Here is an 18,156-nt window from a genome sequence, read left to right as displayed (position 1 = left end):
GGCTCCCGCGGTGGGGTGCTCAGCGCGGCCCTACGCGGCGGGCGGCGGCGGCGGGGCGGAGGCGGCGGGCGGGGCGGAGCTGCTGGAGGTGTGCTGGCGGCGGCGCTTCCTGCGCGGCGGCGCGGGGCCGCTGCCCTGGCGCGCCTACCTGAGCGGGCAGCACCCGGGGCTCGGGCCGCTGGGCGCGGCCCTGCGCGCCAACCTGGCGGCGCAGTGGTGGGACTCGGCCATACCCCCGCGGGAGCAGGTGTTCGCCGTGGATGCCCCGCTCCACGGCCCGCCCGGAGCCCCGCGGGACGCGCGGGGGCTGCGGCTGCTGCAGCCGGAGGCGCTGCGGGACGCCTTGCAGGGCTGTGGGCACAGCCCGGCCCTGGACCAAGTGCTGGGCGCCGCGGGAGTGCTGCGGGAGAGCCTCCTGCCCGGTAGGTCCCGGGCGGCCCCGCACAGCCTGGGCCCTGCGAGCGGGGTTCTGGCTGGGAGAGAAACAGCTGCGTTTAAGGGAGTTTTCCAGCTGTGTTGGCTGCGTGCTGTGAGTTTGTGTCCTTTTCGAGGACCTGAGCAGCACAGGTGGGCAGGGTGCACTCTGTAGTTAAGGGAAAGGCACTAAAGTGCCCAGAGGAACCAGGCTGCTGAGCCCGTCCCTGCAAAGCATCAGTGCTAGTGAGGCTTCACATACAAACAACACTTGTATCATGTGCTACATTTGCTGTTGGTAGACTGAAAACGTAAAAATCATCCTGATGGCCACTAAAATCAGGGATTTACCTTTTGATAGGTGTTCTGGCGCAGTATGTCAGCTGCTTAGAGCTGGTGAACAAAAGACTACCTTGTGGCCTCGCTCAGATTGGAGTGTGCTTTCATTCTCTTCCAGAAAGTGAGCAACCCAACAAAAACCTTACAAGGTAGAGTATTAGGGGGATTAATCCCTTTCCGTGCTTAAAGCAGCTGTTAACACTTGTTTCACTTTTGGATTGTTTTTGAATGCTGTTTCTTGCTTTTTCCCCTGTTATTTCTGAAGGTGTTAACTTGCTGCCCTTGCTATTGTTTAAAGAATAGGAGAGAGGACCACGTCCTTGCTTGCATGGTTTAGTTCTCCCAGAACTTCAGGACAGTGGCTCGATTACTGGCTACGCCAGAGGCTCCAGTGGTGGAGAAAGGTAACAGCAGCATATCCCTGGGAATCTTGGCCTGCTCCTTTCAAAGGGGAATAGTCACCCTGGTTGGTTTTATGGCCTTACGTTCTAGCAACTGAAATGGGCTTATTTCTTGTGGTAACTGAAAAGCAACTGAAGTTTGTGACAAACCCAATAAGAAGTTTGTCACATGACTTACAGAAAGCCAAATGTTTCGTGTTTGTAAGTGATGTGAGATTAAAATGCCGTGAAACAACAGAGAGATTTGGGCTGTAATTTATACAAATCTTTTGCTGAAAATCACAGGCTTCAGCCTGCATTGCAGACTTGGTTTTTTAGTTAATACAAGATTCACAGTATTACACCTCTTACACCTTTTATTTTCAGTTTGCAGTAGGCCCGTCTAACTTCAGCAGCAGTGACTTTCATGATGAAGAAGGCAGAAGAGGATTTAAGTTACATTACAAGTTTCCTTGGGGGACAGAAACAATAGAAACATTGAAGAACCTTGGTGATACCGAACTGTTACAGATGTATCCAGGGGAAAGTTCAAAATTACTTGTAAGCTTCACTATATTAAAAATCTTTTCTGATAAACAGAGTCATGTGTGAGAGAAATGGTTTCTTTGCTGGTCCAGTTGCTTAGCAGGTGACTGTCTTGTTATTTGTTGGCTGTAAAAGTAGTACCATTGACACTCTGCAGTCAGACCTTCATTTTCAGAAGCTGATAAAATAGTGTTTTGGGACTTTTTTTGCAATAAGTTAATTAATTGTAATTAGAAATGAGCTATATTGACAAGACAGCTGTTATCAGTACCGTAGTCTTTACCTGTATCTGTAAAAGATGTCAAGGGAAACTCAGACCGTGCTTTGCAGTGTTCAGTTTGCATCAAAAAGCCCCTGTAAATGTTTTTTTTCTTGCTGTAGCCTGTTCACATCCATATATGTGGAATATTATGTAGGTTAAGGGGTTATAAACACTGCAGATGGCTTTTTTGAAATTACCATACTCAGAGGGGGAATGGATCAGAGGGAAACCTCTCCACTGAATATATTGGAGGGGGACAAACTTCTAGTGAATGGCAATGTTTGAAGTCAGGCTGAACAGAGAAAATGAGAGTAATTTGGTATTTTATCAGTAAATTGCAACCTTCTCCTTCTCATGATAGTCCAGTCTTTCCTGGTTTTGCAGTTTATTTCTGTAGAGAAGGTGGAAGACTAACCTACACCTACAAAACTGGGGCAGGGATTTCTTGGAATATGGGGAGAGATCCTCCTGGTCACTTTAAAATAATCTACACACCTCCAAAGGAAAATGCAATTTCACGTGTATTTGCCATAGATTTAAATTTATGATCATAGTGGCAGGCAAGAGACTAATTCCATCCTGCTCTGACCTTCTGCTTTCCCCAGTGTTACAGTGTTACCTGGTTACACTTCTGAGAATTCTGGTAACTTTTTAAAATACATGTCTGATTGTGCTTTAAACATAATAAAGGTACTCTACCTCAATGCCTCATTATACATTTAAAGCAAGCAAAAGGCTTTTTGGGTCAATCTTTGATGTTTCCCTTTGTGTTTTTTTCTCTTTAGGGCCGAGATGGAAGGAAGAATGTTATTCCTCATGTTCTGTCTATGAATGGAAACCTGGACCGAGGAGTCTTGGCCTATCTCTTTGATTCCCTACAGCTGGCTGAGAATCCATTAACAACAAAGAAAAATTCACAGAGAAAGGTACCTTTCTGTAGAAAGTGTAACAGAAGTCTAAGTACAAAAGCTGCAGACGATGTAAATTCAACCATGGAAATGTCTCCTTTTTCCACCTGGCTATCCTCTTCCCTTCCCAAATGGATGCAGACTGACTGTTCTCACTGGTAGCACCAGGCTGGCCCCATGGCACTGCCCAGCAGGCCTTGTCACCCACATAAGCATTTTTTTCTCTCATTCTGAGGTTCCCTTTCCTGTTTTACCTTTTTCTCTGATGGGTAGGCAGGCTCTTGCCATGCAAGCAGTGAAGGAGTTAAGAGAAGTTGGAATGTAGCTGCAGTTTGCGGAAAAGAGGAATTTGTCTCTTCCAGCAGCATTTGAAGGTGGCTGAGAAGAGTAGAAATAGTGGGTCACAGGTGGTAGTGGGGCATCTTCCCAAGGACCATGGTTATTCCCATTTTTACCCTGTTTCTCTGCAGTTTGAGTGCTGGCTGTCAGACAGGGCTTGTCACCCAAACAGCTGTTTGTTCTTTAAGAACAGGCAGTAGACTGGATGGGAACTGTCTGCTGGGCTGTCTCTGATCACTCTGGCTCCGTTCAGGATGATGGAGCTCTGCTAACAAATCTTCATTTCTTTCCTGGGGCTCAGCCAAAATGGAGTAATTTCTACCCTGTGAATCTAGCTGGAGTATGAGTGTGCTAGTTATATAAAATACAGCTTGCTGCTAATTCAGGAATTTGTGCTATGAGAAAAGTTTTGCCTGTTTAGAGCCTTAATTTCAGTTAAAAATACTTACTATTTCCTAGTTCTGTAGAATTGTGTGCTGAACAAATTTGGTAATCTGTTGCTTTTTGTAAATTTATAAGGTACTTAAGCTACATCCTTGTTTAGCACCTCTTAAAGTGGCCTTGGACGTAGGAAAAGGTCCAACAACAGAGCTGAGACAGGTATGTTGTAAGACAGTATTTTAATTTTGAGCATTGAATCTCCATGTTACAGTTCAGACAGGGTTTGTGTTGGGGAAAATTTTTCTGCTGCTTTGATTCCTGCTGTGCAGCTTGTGAGTCACAGCCAAAGAAGTTCACTGCAGGCAGTTCCCTGTGTGGACACACTGCTTTTGGTGCTGTTAATAGACCTGATACTTGTTCCATGCAAAATTAAGGAAAATAAATAACACAGTCCCTCCCAGCTTCTTAATATTTCAGAATTATCTTAATTACACATGGGTTGCATCTTCAGAAGGATTTTTTTAAAGTTTTTATGTCAGTCAGTCATTGTCAGTCCTCACAGAAAGGAGGAAACTTACACTGTTTTTAAACAGAAATGGAGATTTAATTGCCAGGCTGCTTTCCATTTGGAGATTATTTCAACCAGCAAATTAACACCAGCTAGGAATGTTAATACCACACATGCTGGAGTTCTAATGGTTTCTTTGTAGAGTCTCAGACCCTCAAAGTCTCTCTTTTAACTTTTGTTTTTAAATGATCACAGGTTTGTCAAGGACTGTTCAATGAACTGACAGAAAACAGAATTTCTGTGTGGCCAGGTTATCTTGAAACTGTGCCAGTGTCTCTGGAACAGCTTTATACAAAGTAAGGAGAAACAATCTTTGGTAAATTAAACTATGAAGGTGAAAGATGACTTTCTGTGGACTAGTGCAAATATGCCTGATTTCAGTAAGAAGTCCTTGGGTGCAGTAACCACGTGACTGAAGGCTTTGATCCCAAACTACAGACTTAGATTTGAGTAGTTTTATTATGAAAAGCACGTTGTTCATTTTTTAAATTAAGTATAAGCCTTTCATGTGTTACTGTTATCTCCCTGGAAGTGTGAAATGCCTTTTAGAGACTCTCCTATTGAAAATAAATTTCTTCACATGAGTCAGAAGCTCTCAGAACTGTTTCCCACCCTCACCCCCTATTTTTGCATCTGCTCTGGTTCTGTGTTTCATTCTTAAGTACTGTTTCAAATAGCACACTGTGTCTAGTCTTAAAAGTTCTTCCAAATCTGGAACCATTACTGTCAATGTATGTGATGGAATTATTTGTGGATATAAAAACAGCTATTCCATTTGGGGGCTTCATGTATGATTTGTTTATCAGGAGTGAATTTGGGGCATATGGCTGCTCATGTCAGTGGATCTTGAGCATATTGATGAATATTTCTTAGAGAAAATAAATAGAACTATTTGTTCATGTGCAGTAGTATTCAAAGTAAGTCAGATAAATTCTACTTCTGCAAAAATATTCCTGTAATAGGTCACTAAACAACATTCTTTTATGTACTAAAGTAGCTAAATAATTTAAAGAAATGTAATCAGGAAAGCAAGGAATGGCAACAAGAAAACTGGTGTCGTCATGCTGGACTTAGTGCAATACAGCAAAAATAAATATTTACAGTTTATAGTCATTGGCACATAATTTATCTGATTTTTTTCCACACACCAAAAGCAGTAACAGGGGGACTCTTTTCTTTCCAGGTACGATGAGATGAGTATTCTCTTCATGATCTTGATAACTGATGCCACTCTGGAGAACGGGGTGGTCCAGCTGAGGAGCAGAGATACCACCATGAAGGAAATGATGCACATTTCTAGGCTGAAGGACTTCTTAACTAAATATGTGACGTCAGCCAAAAATGTGTAAGCTGAAATTCACTGAATAAAGGGATTTTCTTAAACCTCTGTGCCTGGACCGGTTTCAGCATTGTCATGGACTCGGTGGTTTCTCTGCAAATAGCTCTGCTAAAGTTTGATGGTGCATCTGTTTGCTGCCAAATCTAGGCCATCCAGGTCTTCCAGGTTTCCTTGGAAAGAGGCAAGAGATGCAACTTGTCCCTGGTTAGCAGGGCTAACCATATCCTCATTCATGTCTTTACTGTCAGGTAAAAGTACTCCATCCTAAGCTAAAAGTTCAGCTTTCATCTGTATTGCTGACACGATTATGATCTCTGCTGGAAAATGGGATTTTATATAAAAGACTTCCAAATCTTAAACGTTTAAATAAATCAGTATATTTGTACTGTCTGTTTGTAGGAATGTGTTTTAATCACATGGCCCCAGTTCTTCAACATTCAAGCTACTTCATCTTGCACTTGATAAGCATAAAAATCAGAAGTAAGTTATCAAGAGTAACAGAGGAATAGATTTAAATAAATTGTAAAGGTTTTTACAAGCATTTTTTGTGGAAAGAAAAGGTCTATGTATATAAAATGCTGGAAAAAGACTAATGTGTGATCACATTTTTCCTGCTGAGCATAGTGTTGAAAATCAGATACAGGAGTTTGCAGAGATACAGAATTGAGTGTTTCTGATCTTCTGGAGATGTACAACATGTTCAGAGCTTGTTGAGTCACTGTGTAAAGTGCTTAAAGTGTGTGCAACAAGGCACGTGGCCTCTGATAGTCATCAGTGTCATGAAACACAGGAACTTGCCTTAAAATTTTCTTCTTAACTAAAAATGAGTTATTTGTAACAATAATTGCTGCGTAGTGTAATTATGTTAGATATAGTGCAAGGTCAGCATAGTGTGACTTGTTAAACGTGTGGAATTCTAAATTAACTGGCTGTGGAATGATATTAGAACAACCCAGGATTATTTAAGAACGGCCTGTAGCAGGATGCAGAATTTGTTTTGGAATTAGCTGTTCCAAAAGTTAATTTTGACATCCTATCCCTACCCTGAGAGCTGAAATAATGTAGAACTGAGAAATTCCCATCCTTACAGGTACTGAGGCCAAACACAGATCCTCCTGTGTGTGCCTAAGAGGACACACTTGGGATTATATGTTTTTTTTATTTATACTGAACTAAAGCCTTTTGATTATCTTATGTCTGCACCCAATCCAGTTTCTGCTTTAGGAGAATTGTTAACTGTACAGGAACTTGGGGCTGGGTGAAAGCTTTAAATAATTTATTCCTTTCTGTTTATTCATCAGATGCCAGTAATGCCAGACTATATATTGTGTCCAGCAGGATGTTATACCTGGCAGTGATTGCATTGCTTTGGTGTGGCTTTTATGGTGCTGTTTGGGCAATAAGCTGCTGTTTGTCATAATGGAATTGCTGTTCAATAATTCCAATTGTTATCTGTTCTGCTTTTTCTCCTAAGTTGAAGTCCTTAGATATGATAACTCTGAGATTTTGATTTTATCTGTCTACAAACTGCCTAGGCCAGGAAACTGGTATCTGAACATCATCTCCTTCTGTGAAACTTGCTGGAACTTATCACATTTGGGGACTGAAAAATTCTTTAAAAACATGTGAGTAAGTTAACCACAAAAGAGATCATACCTGATACTCAGTTTCTGATGAGGACCTTTGAATAGACTGTAGTACATTCCCTCTTCCCTGCTAAAAGCCAGAATAGCACAATTCATAATTGCTTTTTTGATACAGATACCCAGTAGAAGAATTAACATTACATCAGCAATGTGGTTACTAATAACATCTGCATGGTCTCATAGTGAGGCTGTTGAGTTTTTGGGTCATAGGATAGTTGTCTTCTTTTCTTTTTCTTTTTTCCCCCCTCAAAAGGTCTTAAAGTTACTTTAATTTCTCAGTGGTAACTAAGCAATTTCATAAGCAACTACAACTATCTAAGCCCTGCCTCCACCCAGCAAAGTCCCCTCAAAACATGTTTGTGAGCATCAGATATTCCAATATTATAGCTTGAGGTTTTCACCTTTTTCATCTTCTCTTCTAATAACAGAAAAGTTGATGTATTCTTCTTCTGGCTTAACAGGCTCTGGATTAAAGATGGTGAACAACAGTTAATTACAAGCAACTAGATCAGACTTTTTTTTTTCTATAATCTTGAAATAAAGCAGTGAGATTCTATAGTGAATATAAATCCTGTTATGTGTAGCATTCACAGGCCTTATCAGAGCTCTTGTCCCTGTCCTTGCAGGCTGTGGGTGGGGTGCTGAGTGATCCCTGGCACGAGCAGCTGCACAGCAGGGCAGTGAGGACCTTACCAGTGTACTGCAGGATCAGGAAGGCAGGTTAGTTTGGAGAGAATTACTCCATTTTGATATTCAGAAATGGGAAACATAATGCCCTCGCTATTGGTTTGGTTTGGGGGTTTCTTTTTCCCCTTCAGAAGAGACATTCACATGTAGAGCAAATAGAGAAAACTCCCATGTTCAGAGCATTGTGGTTGTTGGGGAATGTCTTTGTTATTGTGTATTTTCTGCAGCTGAAGCAGCACAATATCTTAAGTCAGTTGCTTTGTTGTCACTTCATAATTTAAGTTTGAACTGAGTCTTGTCAAACTTCAGAAACATGGAATAAAGAGCAGAAGCACTGAACAATTTTGAACAGAACGCAGGAGCTACGTAAGTTTTATTTTGCTACAACTCCATATAGCCCATTGTTGGCTCTTAGTAAACACATAGAACCTCATTTCATTTAACCAGCTGCAGTTTTGGCTGCATGGTTGACAGGTTATGCCAAATATGGATTCTGAGGGAATCCATGTATGAGGCTCCTGCAGTACCTGAAGAGCTGTGCCCACACTATCCTGACTGCAGGGGGGTGACATGAACTTACCAATCTCTGCATATATGACATCATTTTCAGTCTCCTCTACATTCACTGTTGATGTAAAGCCAGTTGAGGGCCTGGTAGACTTATATTTTTCTGCAAATTGTAAAAGAAAGACACATGTCTGTATACCTGTATCAGTTTTTCTTAAGAGGGAAGTAAACAGTTTCATGGTATTTTTTGAATATTTAGAGAGCTCAGATAATGTTATTTTCATGATAAATATTGCTCTTTAACCAAGGGCATTTTAATAGATTTTAATAGAGATCTCATTCCTTCCAGTGTTTGTGTGTATTACATTAGATGTTGCTTTGTTATTCCCATCCCAGACCTGCCATCCAAAACAGGGTAGAAGTTTTGCCTTGTCAATGTTAAGTTGCCAGTGCTGGTTGAGAGGAGACTTGACAACATCCTAAATCACCAAGAACTACTCTACTGGTAAGGTGATGTTTACACACTAAAATATATTGACAACATAAATGAAAATGAAAGAGACATTCAGATAACTCACTTGCTTTATATGAAGGAATTATGAAAAATGGAATTGCCAGAGCAAATCCTATTACGAGTAGTAGCAGTATCAACCCAAGAGAAATTATCAGGGCCTGAGAATGGCTTTTCTCTTCTGCCAAAAAGAAGAAGAAAAAAGTGTTTATGCAATGAAATGTTTTGCATTTTATGTATTTTCTATGCATTAAAATCAACACCTTGGCATTTTTTTCAGCTTTTGGATTAACTGTGGTTAGTGTAACTAAAGAGAGTCTTGAGGGCACTGTGCCCCAGCTTGCTGGTGCCAGGAGGCTCTTTCCTAGGACCAGAGAGAAAAATAAAACCAGACTCTCCCCAAGGTGGACCAGGGGTCTCTTGTAAAAGTGAGTCTTTTACAGTCATTCTTCATGGGCACTTCAACTTCTCCTGTCTAGGTTGCGTGGAATTCTGTGGTTTTGCATGCATTTGAAAAACTAAAATTTTTTTTTTATCGTAAAAAATGGTATTTTGAACATGATATTGCAGGAACAAAATATCTGGCTAAAAAACTTGGATCATGACAACATTCTGAACTTTGTATGGTCCCTGTTTGTCAGTGGTAACTCTTTTCACACACACTTACCTGCTAATGTGAAGTTGAAACTGTTGCTGTATTTCATACTATTGGGAAAACTATTATTAGCTTTGCATTTATAGATTCCAGAGTCAGTAGAGGAATTGACAAATACAAAAATCACAGCTGCTTCCCTCTCATGCATCATCTTTGGGGGAGAGATGCTTTGTTTTCCCTTGAAGAATGTGTAAGTGATGGGAAGAGATCCGTTCTCGGAGAAACAAGACAGGGTCACGTTCTGGCCTTTCGTTGTGTGAGAGGTGGGTGAGCTCAGCACTGGTTTGGAAATTGGCTCTGAGAAAAGAAAACTGAAAAGGCTCAATCACTGAGTACAGGACACAAGCTCCAAGCAAGACTCAGAGTTAAGCAAGAAAATGAGGTGGGCACTGAGGATGGAGGGTTGGCGAGCCAGGGCAGGGCAGCACTGCTGACTCCTGAGGGAATAACAGCCATCTGCAGTAAAGGTCAGCTCCTCAGGCAAGACCGTGCCCCTAAAATAAAGAGTGCTGGGAAGGTGCACAGCCAGACATACCTATAAGGGTGAAGTTGAGGCTGTTGCTGTATTTTCCATCACTGGAGGTGTTGTACTCAGCTTTGCATTTGTAGGGACCCACGTCACTGACAGAGCTGATAGTCAAGGTAAACAAGGCAGGGGTCGAGTCTGACCTGTTCAAAGAGGAAACCTGCTGGTTGTGTTTGAACAAGATGTATCTGACAGGGGGAGATCCAGAGGCAGAGCAGCAGTAGAGGGTCACGTTCTGGTTCATCACCACATTCAAACTCCTCTGATCCAGTACGAGCTTGGGGTTGGACATGATCCCTGGAAAGGAGAAACTTCTGAGTGAGTTGACTGCACCTATCACCCAAAAAACTCCCAGATTTTTCCCAAAATATGTTGAGAACCGAGCTATATTTATTTCTGTTGAAATAGGGCATTATGTACTTTTTTCCACCTCCAATAGCAGGCAACTCAAGTTCGTACTTTTTAAAACCAGTATGCAGCTTCACACATGACAAAAAGTGCGTGTCTTCATGCAAAAGAGGGCGCAGCCACACAAAGCCCACATATGTGTCCAGGAGAACCAATAAAAATACTTTTGAACTACAGCTGCAATTAAAATAATAGAAGTACAAAAGATAAATCAAGTATTAGGAGTGTTAATTGTAGGAGAAAATAACCTTATATGCTATATGAAAGGTAGCATGTGAACCTGAAAGCAAAAGCAGTAATTTATTTGTGGCTGTATGTAAAAAGGCAGAATTAACCTTGTGTAAGTAGATTGAACTTTTAAATAATAGTAGCAGGGACCTTGATGGCCTCTCGGATTTGTTTCCTTTTATGATATTATACGAATAATTTTGTAACAAAAACTTATCTTTTCATAAAAAATGGTACTAAATTAGTCCTAACTAAAATAAATCACAACATTTCTAGTGGGGAAAAAATATTTTAACAACTTAAAGCAATTTTGACTGTACAGACAGGTCAGCAAAGAGACTTGTAAACTGCCTCACTGCACAGACAGGCAAAAGATTTAATTTTACATGAACTTTTTGGACATTTTTAAATCCCTTCCCCGCTTTTTGGTTAAGAGTCGATTGCAGCACATATCTCAAAATCAACAAAAGTGAACTTACCTTTGCCACTTGCAGGAGTTTTCTGTATCTGCTGAGACATTTGAGCTAAGAGAAGAAAAAGAAAAGCTTTCAGGTGAGAAACAGTGGTTCTGGTTTAGAAAGATTTGGAGTAGGAAAGAAACGTCCTTGGCTTACAGTAGGAAAACAGCAGAATTGTGAGAAAAAACATTTTCTTGATGCGGGGCAAGAGAGCTGGTGGAGTTACATGGCAGATCTTTCTTTCAAAAGAGATTGAGGAGTGGCTCCAGGGCTTGAGGAAGTTCTATATATGGAAACAGTGCTGATCTCTACTGATGTTTCAGTGAAGAGTTTTTTGTCATGTTCCGTGCACATTTAGCCTGTGGTAGGCAGGGTAGTGGGCAGAGTGAGGAGCAGCAGTTTGGGATGCAGGTAAATGTTGCCCAGAGTTGTTCTAGGACACAATCAGTGGTTTTCCATGTGAGTTGGGTGGTAGAACCGTGCTGCTGTGTATGGAATCATAGAATCACTGAGGCTGGAAGAGAACTCTGAGATCATTGAGTCTGACCATTGCCAAGTCCACCACTAAACCATGTCCCCAAGTGCCACATCCACACGTGTTTGAAATCCCTCCAGGGTTGCTGATCCCACCACTTCCCAGAGCAGAAATTCTTCCCATGAAGAAATTTTTCCTAATATCCAATATAAACCTCCCCTGGTACAACTTGAGGCTGTTTCCTCTTGTCCTATCACTTGTTACTAGGGAGAAGAGACCACCCCCCACCTGGCTACAACCTCCTTTGGGTAGTTTTTCTGGTACTGTTCTTAAAAGAGAATGAGATCAATCACTGATCCGTATCAAAAAGTCACATGTTTGCCACAGATAGTGCAAGTGATCATATGGCTGAGACTAAGGAAGTATGTGGTACTGGGTGTTTTTTAGCAGCAATATAATTAAAAAAAAACAGCCCAGAAAAAAGAGAGTATCAAATTTATAGAAGTTTTAGGATGCTAATAAATATTTATAGCTTGCCAGCGTGTTTGGAAAATATTTTGGTCAAACTTCAAATGTGAGGCTGTGAGGAAGTGAGACCTTGTATTAGATGCTACAGATCTCATAAAGAACTTGAGTTCAACAGCACTGCATAAACAAACTTGATGACTAATTTGATGAGCTAATCCGTAATACAAATTACAGTCTTGGCAAGCAGATGTTCTTTCCTTGTCATCCTCTGGGCAAAGTAAGTGTAATCATCAGCTATGCACGGGCAGTGCCTTCTGAGGGGCTCCAGGCCCTGTTGTGTGTGAGGAAGTGATTGCTTACACAGAACATGCCTTGAAAGAGTTGTTGTGATCCTCATCTTATTTCCTATTTCTTAGTTTTCAGTTTCTGAAGGCAACAAGGCAGTCTGGAGGTGTAATACAGGATCCCTCCCAAATCCTCGGCTGTTGCAGCATTGCAAAACTTCCTTACAGAATGTGTGTGCACTTCCTTCCCCCTTGTTTTTCTTTTTTTTTTAAATTTTGGGGGTGGAGGGGTTTTGTTTTGTTTTGTTTTCTTAATTTCTTCTAAGACAATCTCCACCCTCCCCTCACAAATGTTTCTGGTTTGGAAACGCTGACAGCAAACCGCAAGGGCGGAACATCTTTTCACAGCTGTCAGGAAGCATGTGTGAAAATGCAGCTGTTGGGGGAAGAACTGTTGGGGGGTTTGTGCATTTTCCTGTTGTGGGAGCCTGTTCTTGTCAGAAACCCACACACACAGTCCCTGAGGCACTGGCGGCCCGGGATGGTGTCCCCTCAGAGGTGGGTGTGTCCCCTCAGAGGCCCTGCAGGTGCTCACCCACCACCCAACGCTTTTCTCTTTCTAAGAAGCTGCTTCATGTTGTGTGTGGGCAATGGGGAATGGTTACCCAGCAAATGAGCTGTGAATTTGGCCGTGTCTTTCAGAAAATAAAAGTCTGGTAGTCACCAGGATCTCTCATGTACAGCAGCTTCAATGGTGTGTGTGCAGGTTCCCTCGGGATGCACAACCTGGGTGTCCAAAGAGGACGAGTCCAAAGGCCTGGTTTCTGTTTGGAAGTGAGTTTACTTCCATGCTGATTGTTTTTCTGGCAGGACTGGCTATTGACTTTGGACTAAGGCGATGTTGCTTTGTTCAGCATGTATACAGAGAGTTTTATGCCAACAGTAAGATATTGTGTAAGCTCAGAGTTCCCTTTTTATTAGATGTATGAGTTTCCTGCCTGCAATTAATGTGGCTGTACATGTAAGAAGAGCTGAATAAATTTAGCAAAGAGTAATGAACATGACATTACAGAACAGAAGCCATCCAGCCAAAATAAGTAAGTTAAAAAGTCAGAAAGGGAAATATGTATCACTTGGTGCTGTGACAATATTCTGCCTCAAGCGAGCAGGTGGAAGAGGGTAAAACCCAAACTGAGCTTTCATTCACAAGGTCAGTGAAGACTTGAGAACGTAAATAGTGTGATAGTGTTCTGTAGTAAGGCTGTGAAAGCTTCACACTGTGTCTGTTCTATCACAGGCTTCCAGGGAAATTTGCATTTTTCAACAGAATTATGAAAGTTATTCCCAGCCCCAGTTTCTCATCCTGAGAGGTTCTGGAGGAGCATCTGCTACAGTAGATATCTGCAGAAGGTTTGCTAGAAATCACCATGTACTGACAGCAATGTCTGGTGATGAATTAAATTAAGGCTCTGTTTTGTCTGCAGAAAGGTCTTACTGATATAGCTTGATCCTCACTGAATACTGCATTTTTACACTCCTGTAAAAATAGCTGTGGGAACCAGTCTGCTGTTTTTTTTAACTACTTGGTGTTTGTGAGAGAATTGTTTTTCTGGAGGACAATTAAGAGCAGAAGAGGAAATTATCTCTTGTATATGGATATTTAAGGTAGCTTTAAATTTCTTGCAGTGATGCTCAGGTTCTGAATGAGAATTTTGATGCAGTGATGGTTTTCAATTAACTGCAGGTTACAAAGGACATGTCAGCAGGTGAAAGGAACTTTTGAGCACCCAGTTTGATAACCTAGCATCTCCCACATCTCCCAAAGATGAAATGTGGTATGTCTGTCCTCTGAATCCTCTCCCAAAACTGGAAAAAGAAAGAAAGAATTTGGGTGGGACACGGAAAACTGGGGTTACTAATACATTTCTCGTGGGATAAATTCAGACATCACTGTATGAAGAGTGTTCCAGAGAAATGTGTTCAGGAATTGCTATAAGAGTGCTGTGGTTGAAAAATATGGAGTACTCTCTTAGTCAGCTTAATCAGCCTTCTTTACAAACTCATAGTTGTAATTTTAACTTTTTTCTGCTGCCTAACCTCTGATAAAAGTTAATTTTTTTTTTCCTTAGAAAACATACTGAATGAAAAGAAAAATGCTAAAAAATAATTACATCTACCAGCACTCTTATCTGTTTTTCATCCCTTTTCAAACCTCTGTTGGTGTACTCTGAGGTGTCTCTGAGGAGTATCTGCCCCTCTGTGCAGTTTAACCAGCAGTTACATGAGTGGCAGCACTGGCTGTGTGTGAGCACCTGCTGCAGGTAAGGAGCAGATCAGTTCTGCCTCTGTTTGTGTTAACTCTGCTGAAAGGTTTCCTGTCAACTTGGACCAGCTTGTTGAGTCACTACCAACTGAATTATACTTATGTGGAATTATTCTTGGAGAATCACCAAGGAGAAATATTTCCAGATTAATTCCCTCTGCAGCCAGAAGTTTCTGATCTCTTCTCTGTCACTGTCCATCCTCTGTGAGGGATATTCTTGCAGAGCTCAAAGCTGGTTTTCAGCTGCATCCAGAAATGCTGGATATTCAAGAAAATAAATGCAAATCCTGGTGTAGTGCCAGGGAAGGACAGTGTGTGACAGTGACACAAGCCGTGTTGTGTGTTTCTAAACAGAGGAACTTGTTAATGCAGGAGTGGACAGCAGTTAAAAATGCCCTCGAGGGGCTGAGTCACTCACACGCTGCTGGTGCAGGGAAAGGTCAAGGTGGTATCACAGACCACAAGAATAATGGAATCATAAATTGATTTCACATCTCTGAAAGAAGGAATTTCTCTCCTTTTATCTAACTGATGAGATACGTGGAGGTTTGTGCTACATGAAATACAAGTCAAGGTTAGATTTCTAGTGTTCTTCTCAATGTTGCACCGTATCAGTAAGGAAGCATACAAACCAAATAGCAATAATTAGCTCCTGTTGTATTAAAAAGAAAAATTCCAGTGTGAAAGTCTCAGTGACATTCTATCATTATCAGCTCCCTGGTTCCTTCAGTTGCTTTTCCAGGTTTAATTTATGTTGCCATTTGGAGGAGGTGTTGGATACCAGTAATCACATGTTTAATTGCACTTCACTGCTGTGCTCATCTCCCAGCAGATGGTGCCATTGTGAAATGCAATTTATTCCCAGATGCACAAACTGGCAATCCAGAGTTTCTGTAAACTGTAGAACTTCCAGACTCCTGGAAAAAAGGGCAGGGTTAATTTCTTTCTTGTACTCTGTAAATATTCAAATCCATGGAGGAAAATTAATTTTTAATTATTCTCTGGGGAGGTATAAAGAGACACTTTTAAAACAAAGACTAATGATGCAAGTGTCCCACATTCAAGACAGAACAGTATGCCCTGAAAATATATGTAGAAAGAACTTGTTTAATTCACAGTTCACCAGGGATTTGTCCAGACTTGTGTAAACAGCAATGTTTGTCATAGTTCTATTATCTATGAGTGTACTGAAACAGGAATTTAGAATTGAGCAAAACAGCTCACAGCTGCAAGAAATCAAAATAATTTAATGATTATCTGTGTCAGGAATTGGAGGATTAGAAATCAGAACTGCTTTTTTGGTCTTGATTTAGTTACTGGAAAACTTGTGTTGACTTCGGTATAGATGGACCCAGATCTCTGAATTTTTATAAATTTTAAAATAAAAGTTAGAAAAAACCCCAAACATTTACAGACACACCTCTGTAGCAATTAACTCTTTTTAAAATCAGTGAACTTATACAAGAAATTATGTATAAGGGATGAGATTTCTGACCCCACAAAAGTTTTTGTTGGTGAGATAGAAATTCTTTTCTGAAGAAAGTGAAACTGCCCTCAGGAACAGGCATTTGAGAGCAGGAGGCAAAGTTGAGGGGCCCCAGAATTGGCTGGACTCGGTGTGTGCTGTGTGAGGAAGTGAGATGTCAGTGCTGAGCACCAGCACCGCGGCCGCTCTTTGCTGTCACGCCAGCCCGGAGAGCACAGGGAAACAAACAGCTGGAATGGGCTGGGAACTCCGAGCTCCCTTTCCTGTCATAAGGGATTGCCTGAAAACACTGTATTTGCAGAGGGAAAAATTTGAAAATCTTATTCAGCATTTTTCCCTTAGTTAGCAAAATAGGCTTTGCCTCTTGTTTCAGCGGAGCTCTGTTCGGATGCCAGAGCTGAGGGCTCTTAGGAAATGTCAGATGAAAGCAAGCAGCAGGGGATCCAGCCAGTAGAAACAGAGAATTCCCAGAGGAGGCTTTTAATGTTTAAGGGCCCAATTCATTGGCAGTAGATGAAATGTGATGATTCCCATGGGTTTCAAAGGGCAGATTATAATGATTTATTCTGTCTGCTTCAGGAGGTGTGTTGCATTTTGGAGGTCAATCCTACTTTTCCCATAAATAGAGATAGGGATTGAATAGAGTTCTTTATACGATGTATATTGGAATAAATTTGATCTTATGTAACTCAGAAATACATATCTGGAGAGATTACAATAAGGTGGCTGTCCGGAAAATCTCCAGCTGTATTACTGGCACAGGTGCTTTGAAGTTTAAATTCTTTAGGTCAGTGTGATTTCCAGTTTAACCAGGGAAGATGGTCTCAAGCCATTCTTTTGTGTTTGCAATGTTTTTCTCCCAAGTTTCATGTTCTTTTGGCTTGAATTCCTGCAGCTGAATTTACTTCTTGGATTTTGGTCAAGACCAGCGGGATTTTCCTCTCCACGACAATGTCGAGGCTGGGCAGGAATGTGACAGTGTAATCAGCTTGTAAGATCTTCTGGAATGTACTTGGGAGCCACATCTCCCAACAGCCTCAGGTTTTGGCACCATTAAACCTTACTCCTGAGCTAGTTCATCCTCCAAGCTGGCCTTCCACCTGAGTCTGAAACCAGCCTGGCTCTGAACTTGGCCCACCCTTCCCTTGCTGGGGCTCAGAGAAACCTTTGTCCCTCGTGGGAAAGACTGGTGTGGTTTTGCTGAGCTTTTTATATTGTGCTAAATTCTTTTCTGGGGAAAGGGGGAAGGGGAAAATCTCCTTCCTTCCTATTTTTTTGTTACCAATAGCAAAAGTTGATCTACCTTTGTTCTCCACCTGCCATGTGTCCTCCTGCCCTTTTCCTTTACCTGTCCCTGGAGACCATTGTTGGCCACCGGCCAAACCCCCAATCCTTTGTTGGTGGTGTGTTTCCAACAGCCTGGACTAAGCAGAACAAACACTGTTGGTAGTTAACGGCTTAGTCTTTAGTCATTAATTGCTGTGGCTATTGTGCCATTCTGTAAAACAGCCAGAGAGGTGCTTGTTCATGACCGATGCATTGTTAAACAGATGAGTGTTTTCCTTCTGTTTCCCTTTGCAAAATGCCGTGCTTGCAATACAAGCATTGAAGTACACTTATAGCTTTAAAATATTGATTTTTTTGGGGAAAAATACAATTTTCATTGACCCCAGGAGAAAAAAAAAAAGGATTTCATGTAAGTGAAGCTCATGAGAACTGTCTGTCTGTTTTATAGACTTCTGTGAACGTATTTAGTGTTGTTTTACACAGTGTTTTAACAAGCTTGGAATTAAAGGAAAGCATTGACTCTGTCTACAAAGGAGAGAAAGAGATTAAGAGTTGAACACTGAATTTTCAAGAATTACTAAATCTCTGCTTGAGGAGTTCTGGTACACACAACTCAAGAAACACTTTTTGAAGGGCATGATTTCAACTCACTTTGTCAAGTTTACAGACTGTCAGTGTTCGGGATGGGAATGGCTTAAATCTGACTTAAAAGTGGGCTGATACAGTGAGAA

The 18,156-nt window shown here is 41.4% G+C and overlaps 2 protein-coding genes across 2 annotated transcripts in view; one reads left to right on the top strand and one right to left on the bottom strand.

The window, feature by feature from the left end:
- Window positions 1-15,116, top strand: part of POLG2 (DNA polymerase gamma 2, accessory subunit) — a 21,096-nt gene extending 5,980 nt beyond the window's left edge. Inside the window, exons 3-18 of the mRNA XM_027691848.1 lie at window positions 75-422; window positions 776-902; window positions 1,052-1,157; window positions 1,521-1,694; window positions 2,727-2,867; window positions 3,708-3,788; window positions 4,333-4,433; window positions 5,321-5,482; window positions 5,876-5,956; window positions 7,749-7,842; window positions 8,037-8,175; window positions 9,108-9,255; window positions 9,569-9,949; window positions 14,074-14,164; window positions 14,459-14,650; window positions 15,025-15,116. Of these exons, the coding sequence (XP_027547649.1) occupies window positions 75-422; window positions 776-902; window positions 1,052-1,157; window positions 1,521-1,694; window positions 2,727-2,867; window positions 3,708-3,788; window positions 4,333-4,433; window positions 5,321-5,482; window positions 5,876-5,888 (1,253 nt within the window). The 3' untranslated portion in view covers window positions 5,889-5,956; window positions 7,749-7,842; window positions 8,037-8,175; ... (3 more) ...; window positions 14,459-14,650; window positions 15,025-15,116. The remainder of the gene's footprint in view (window positions 1-74; window positions 423-775; window positions 903-1,051; window positions 1,158-1,520; window positions 1,695-2,726; window positions 2,868-3,707; window positions 3,789-4,332; window positions 4,434-5,320; window positions 5,483-5,875; window positions 5,957-7,748; window positions 7,843-8,036; window positions 8,176-9,107; window positions 9,256-9,568; window positions 9,950-14,073; window positions 14,165-14,458; window positions 14,651-15,024) is intronic.
- On the bottom strand, window positions 5,920-11,789 carry MILR1 (mast cell immunoglobulin like receptor 1). The gene is made up of 8 exons (XM_027692036.1): window positions 11,259-11,789; window positions 11,124-11,168; window positions 10,018-10,305; window positions 9,495-9,779; window positions 8,895-9,008; window positions 8,390-8,479; window positions 7,524-7,586; window positions 5,920-7,192 (listed from the first exon to the last, which is right to left on the bottom strand). The coding sequence occupies exons 1-8, from the start codon at window positions 11,290-11,292 to the stop codon at window positions 7,140-7,142; spliced, it is 972 nt and encodes a 323-aa protein (XP_027547837.1). The 5' UTR covers window positions 11,293-11,789; the 3' UTR covers window positions 5,920-7,139.
- Window positions 15,117-18,156: the final 3,040 nt, after the last annotated feature.

Source organism: Neopelma chrysocephalum, unplaced genomic scaffold (genome assembly GCF_003984885.1).
Source record: "Neopelma chrysocephalum unplaced genomic scaffold, ASM398488v2 Primary Assembly neopelma1_84, whole genome shotgun sequence".
Classification (NCBI taxonomy): Eukaryota; Metazoa; Chordata; class Aves; order Passeriformes; family Pipridae; genus Neopelma; species Neopelma chrysocephalum.
This window is presented reverse-complemented; position numbering and strand designations above follow the sequence as displayed.

Bases quoted from the DNA above. Each gene is read 5' to 3' on its own strand.
- MILR1 (XM_027692036.1), bottom strand. From the start codon at position 11,292: ATGTTTTTTCTCACAATTCTGCTGTTTTCCTACT. The intron at 10,306-11,123 runs GTAAGTTCACTT...TCTCCTTTCCAG, and splicing joins AACTCCTGCAAGTGGCAAAG to GGATCATGTCCAACCCCAAG. The intron at 9,780-10,017 runs GTATGTCTGGCT...TTCTTTTCTCAG, and splicing joins CCTCAACTTCACCCTTATAG to AGCCAATTTCCAAACCAGTG.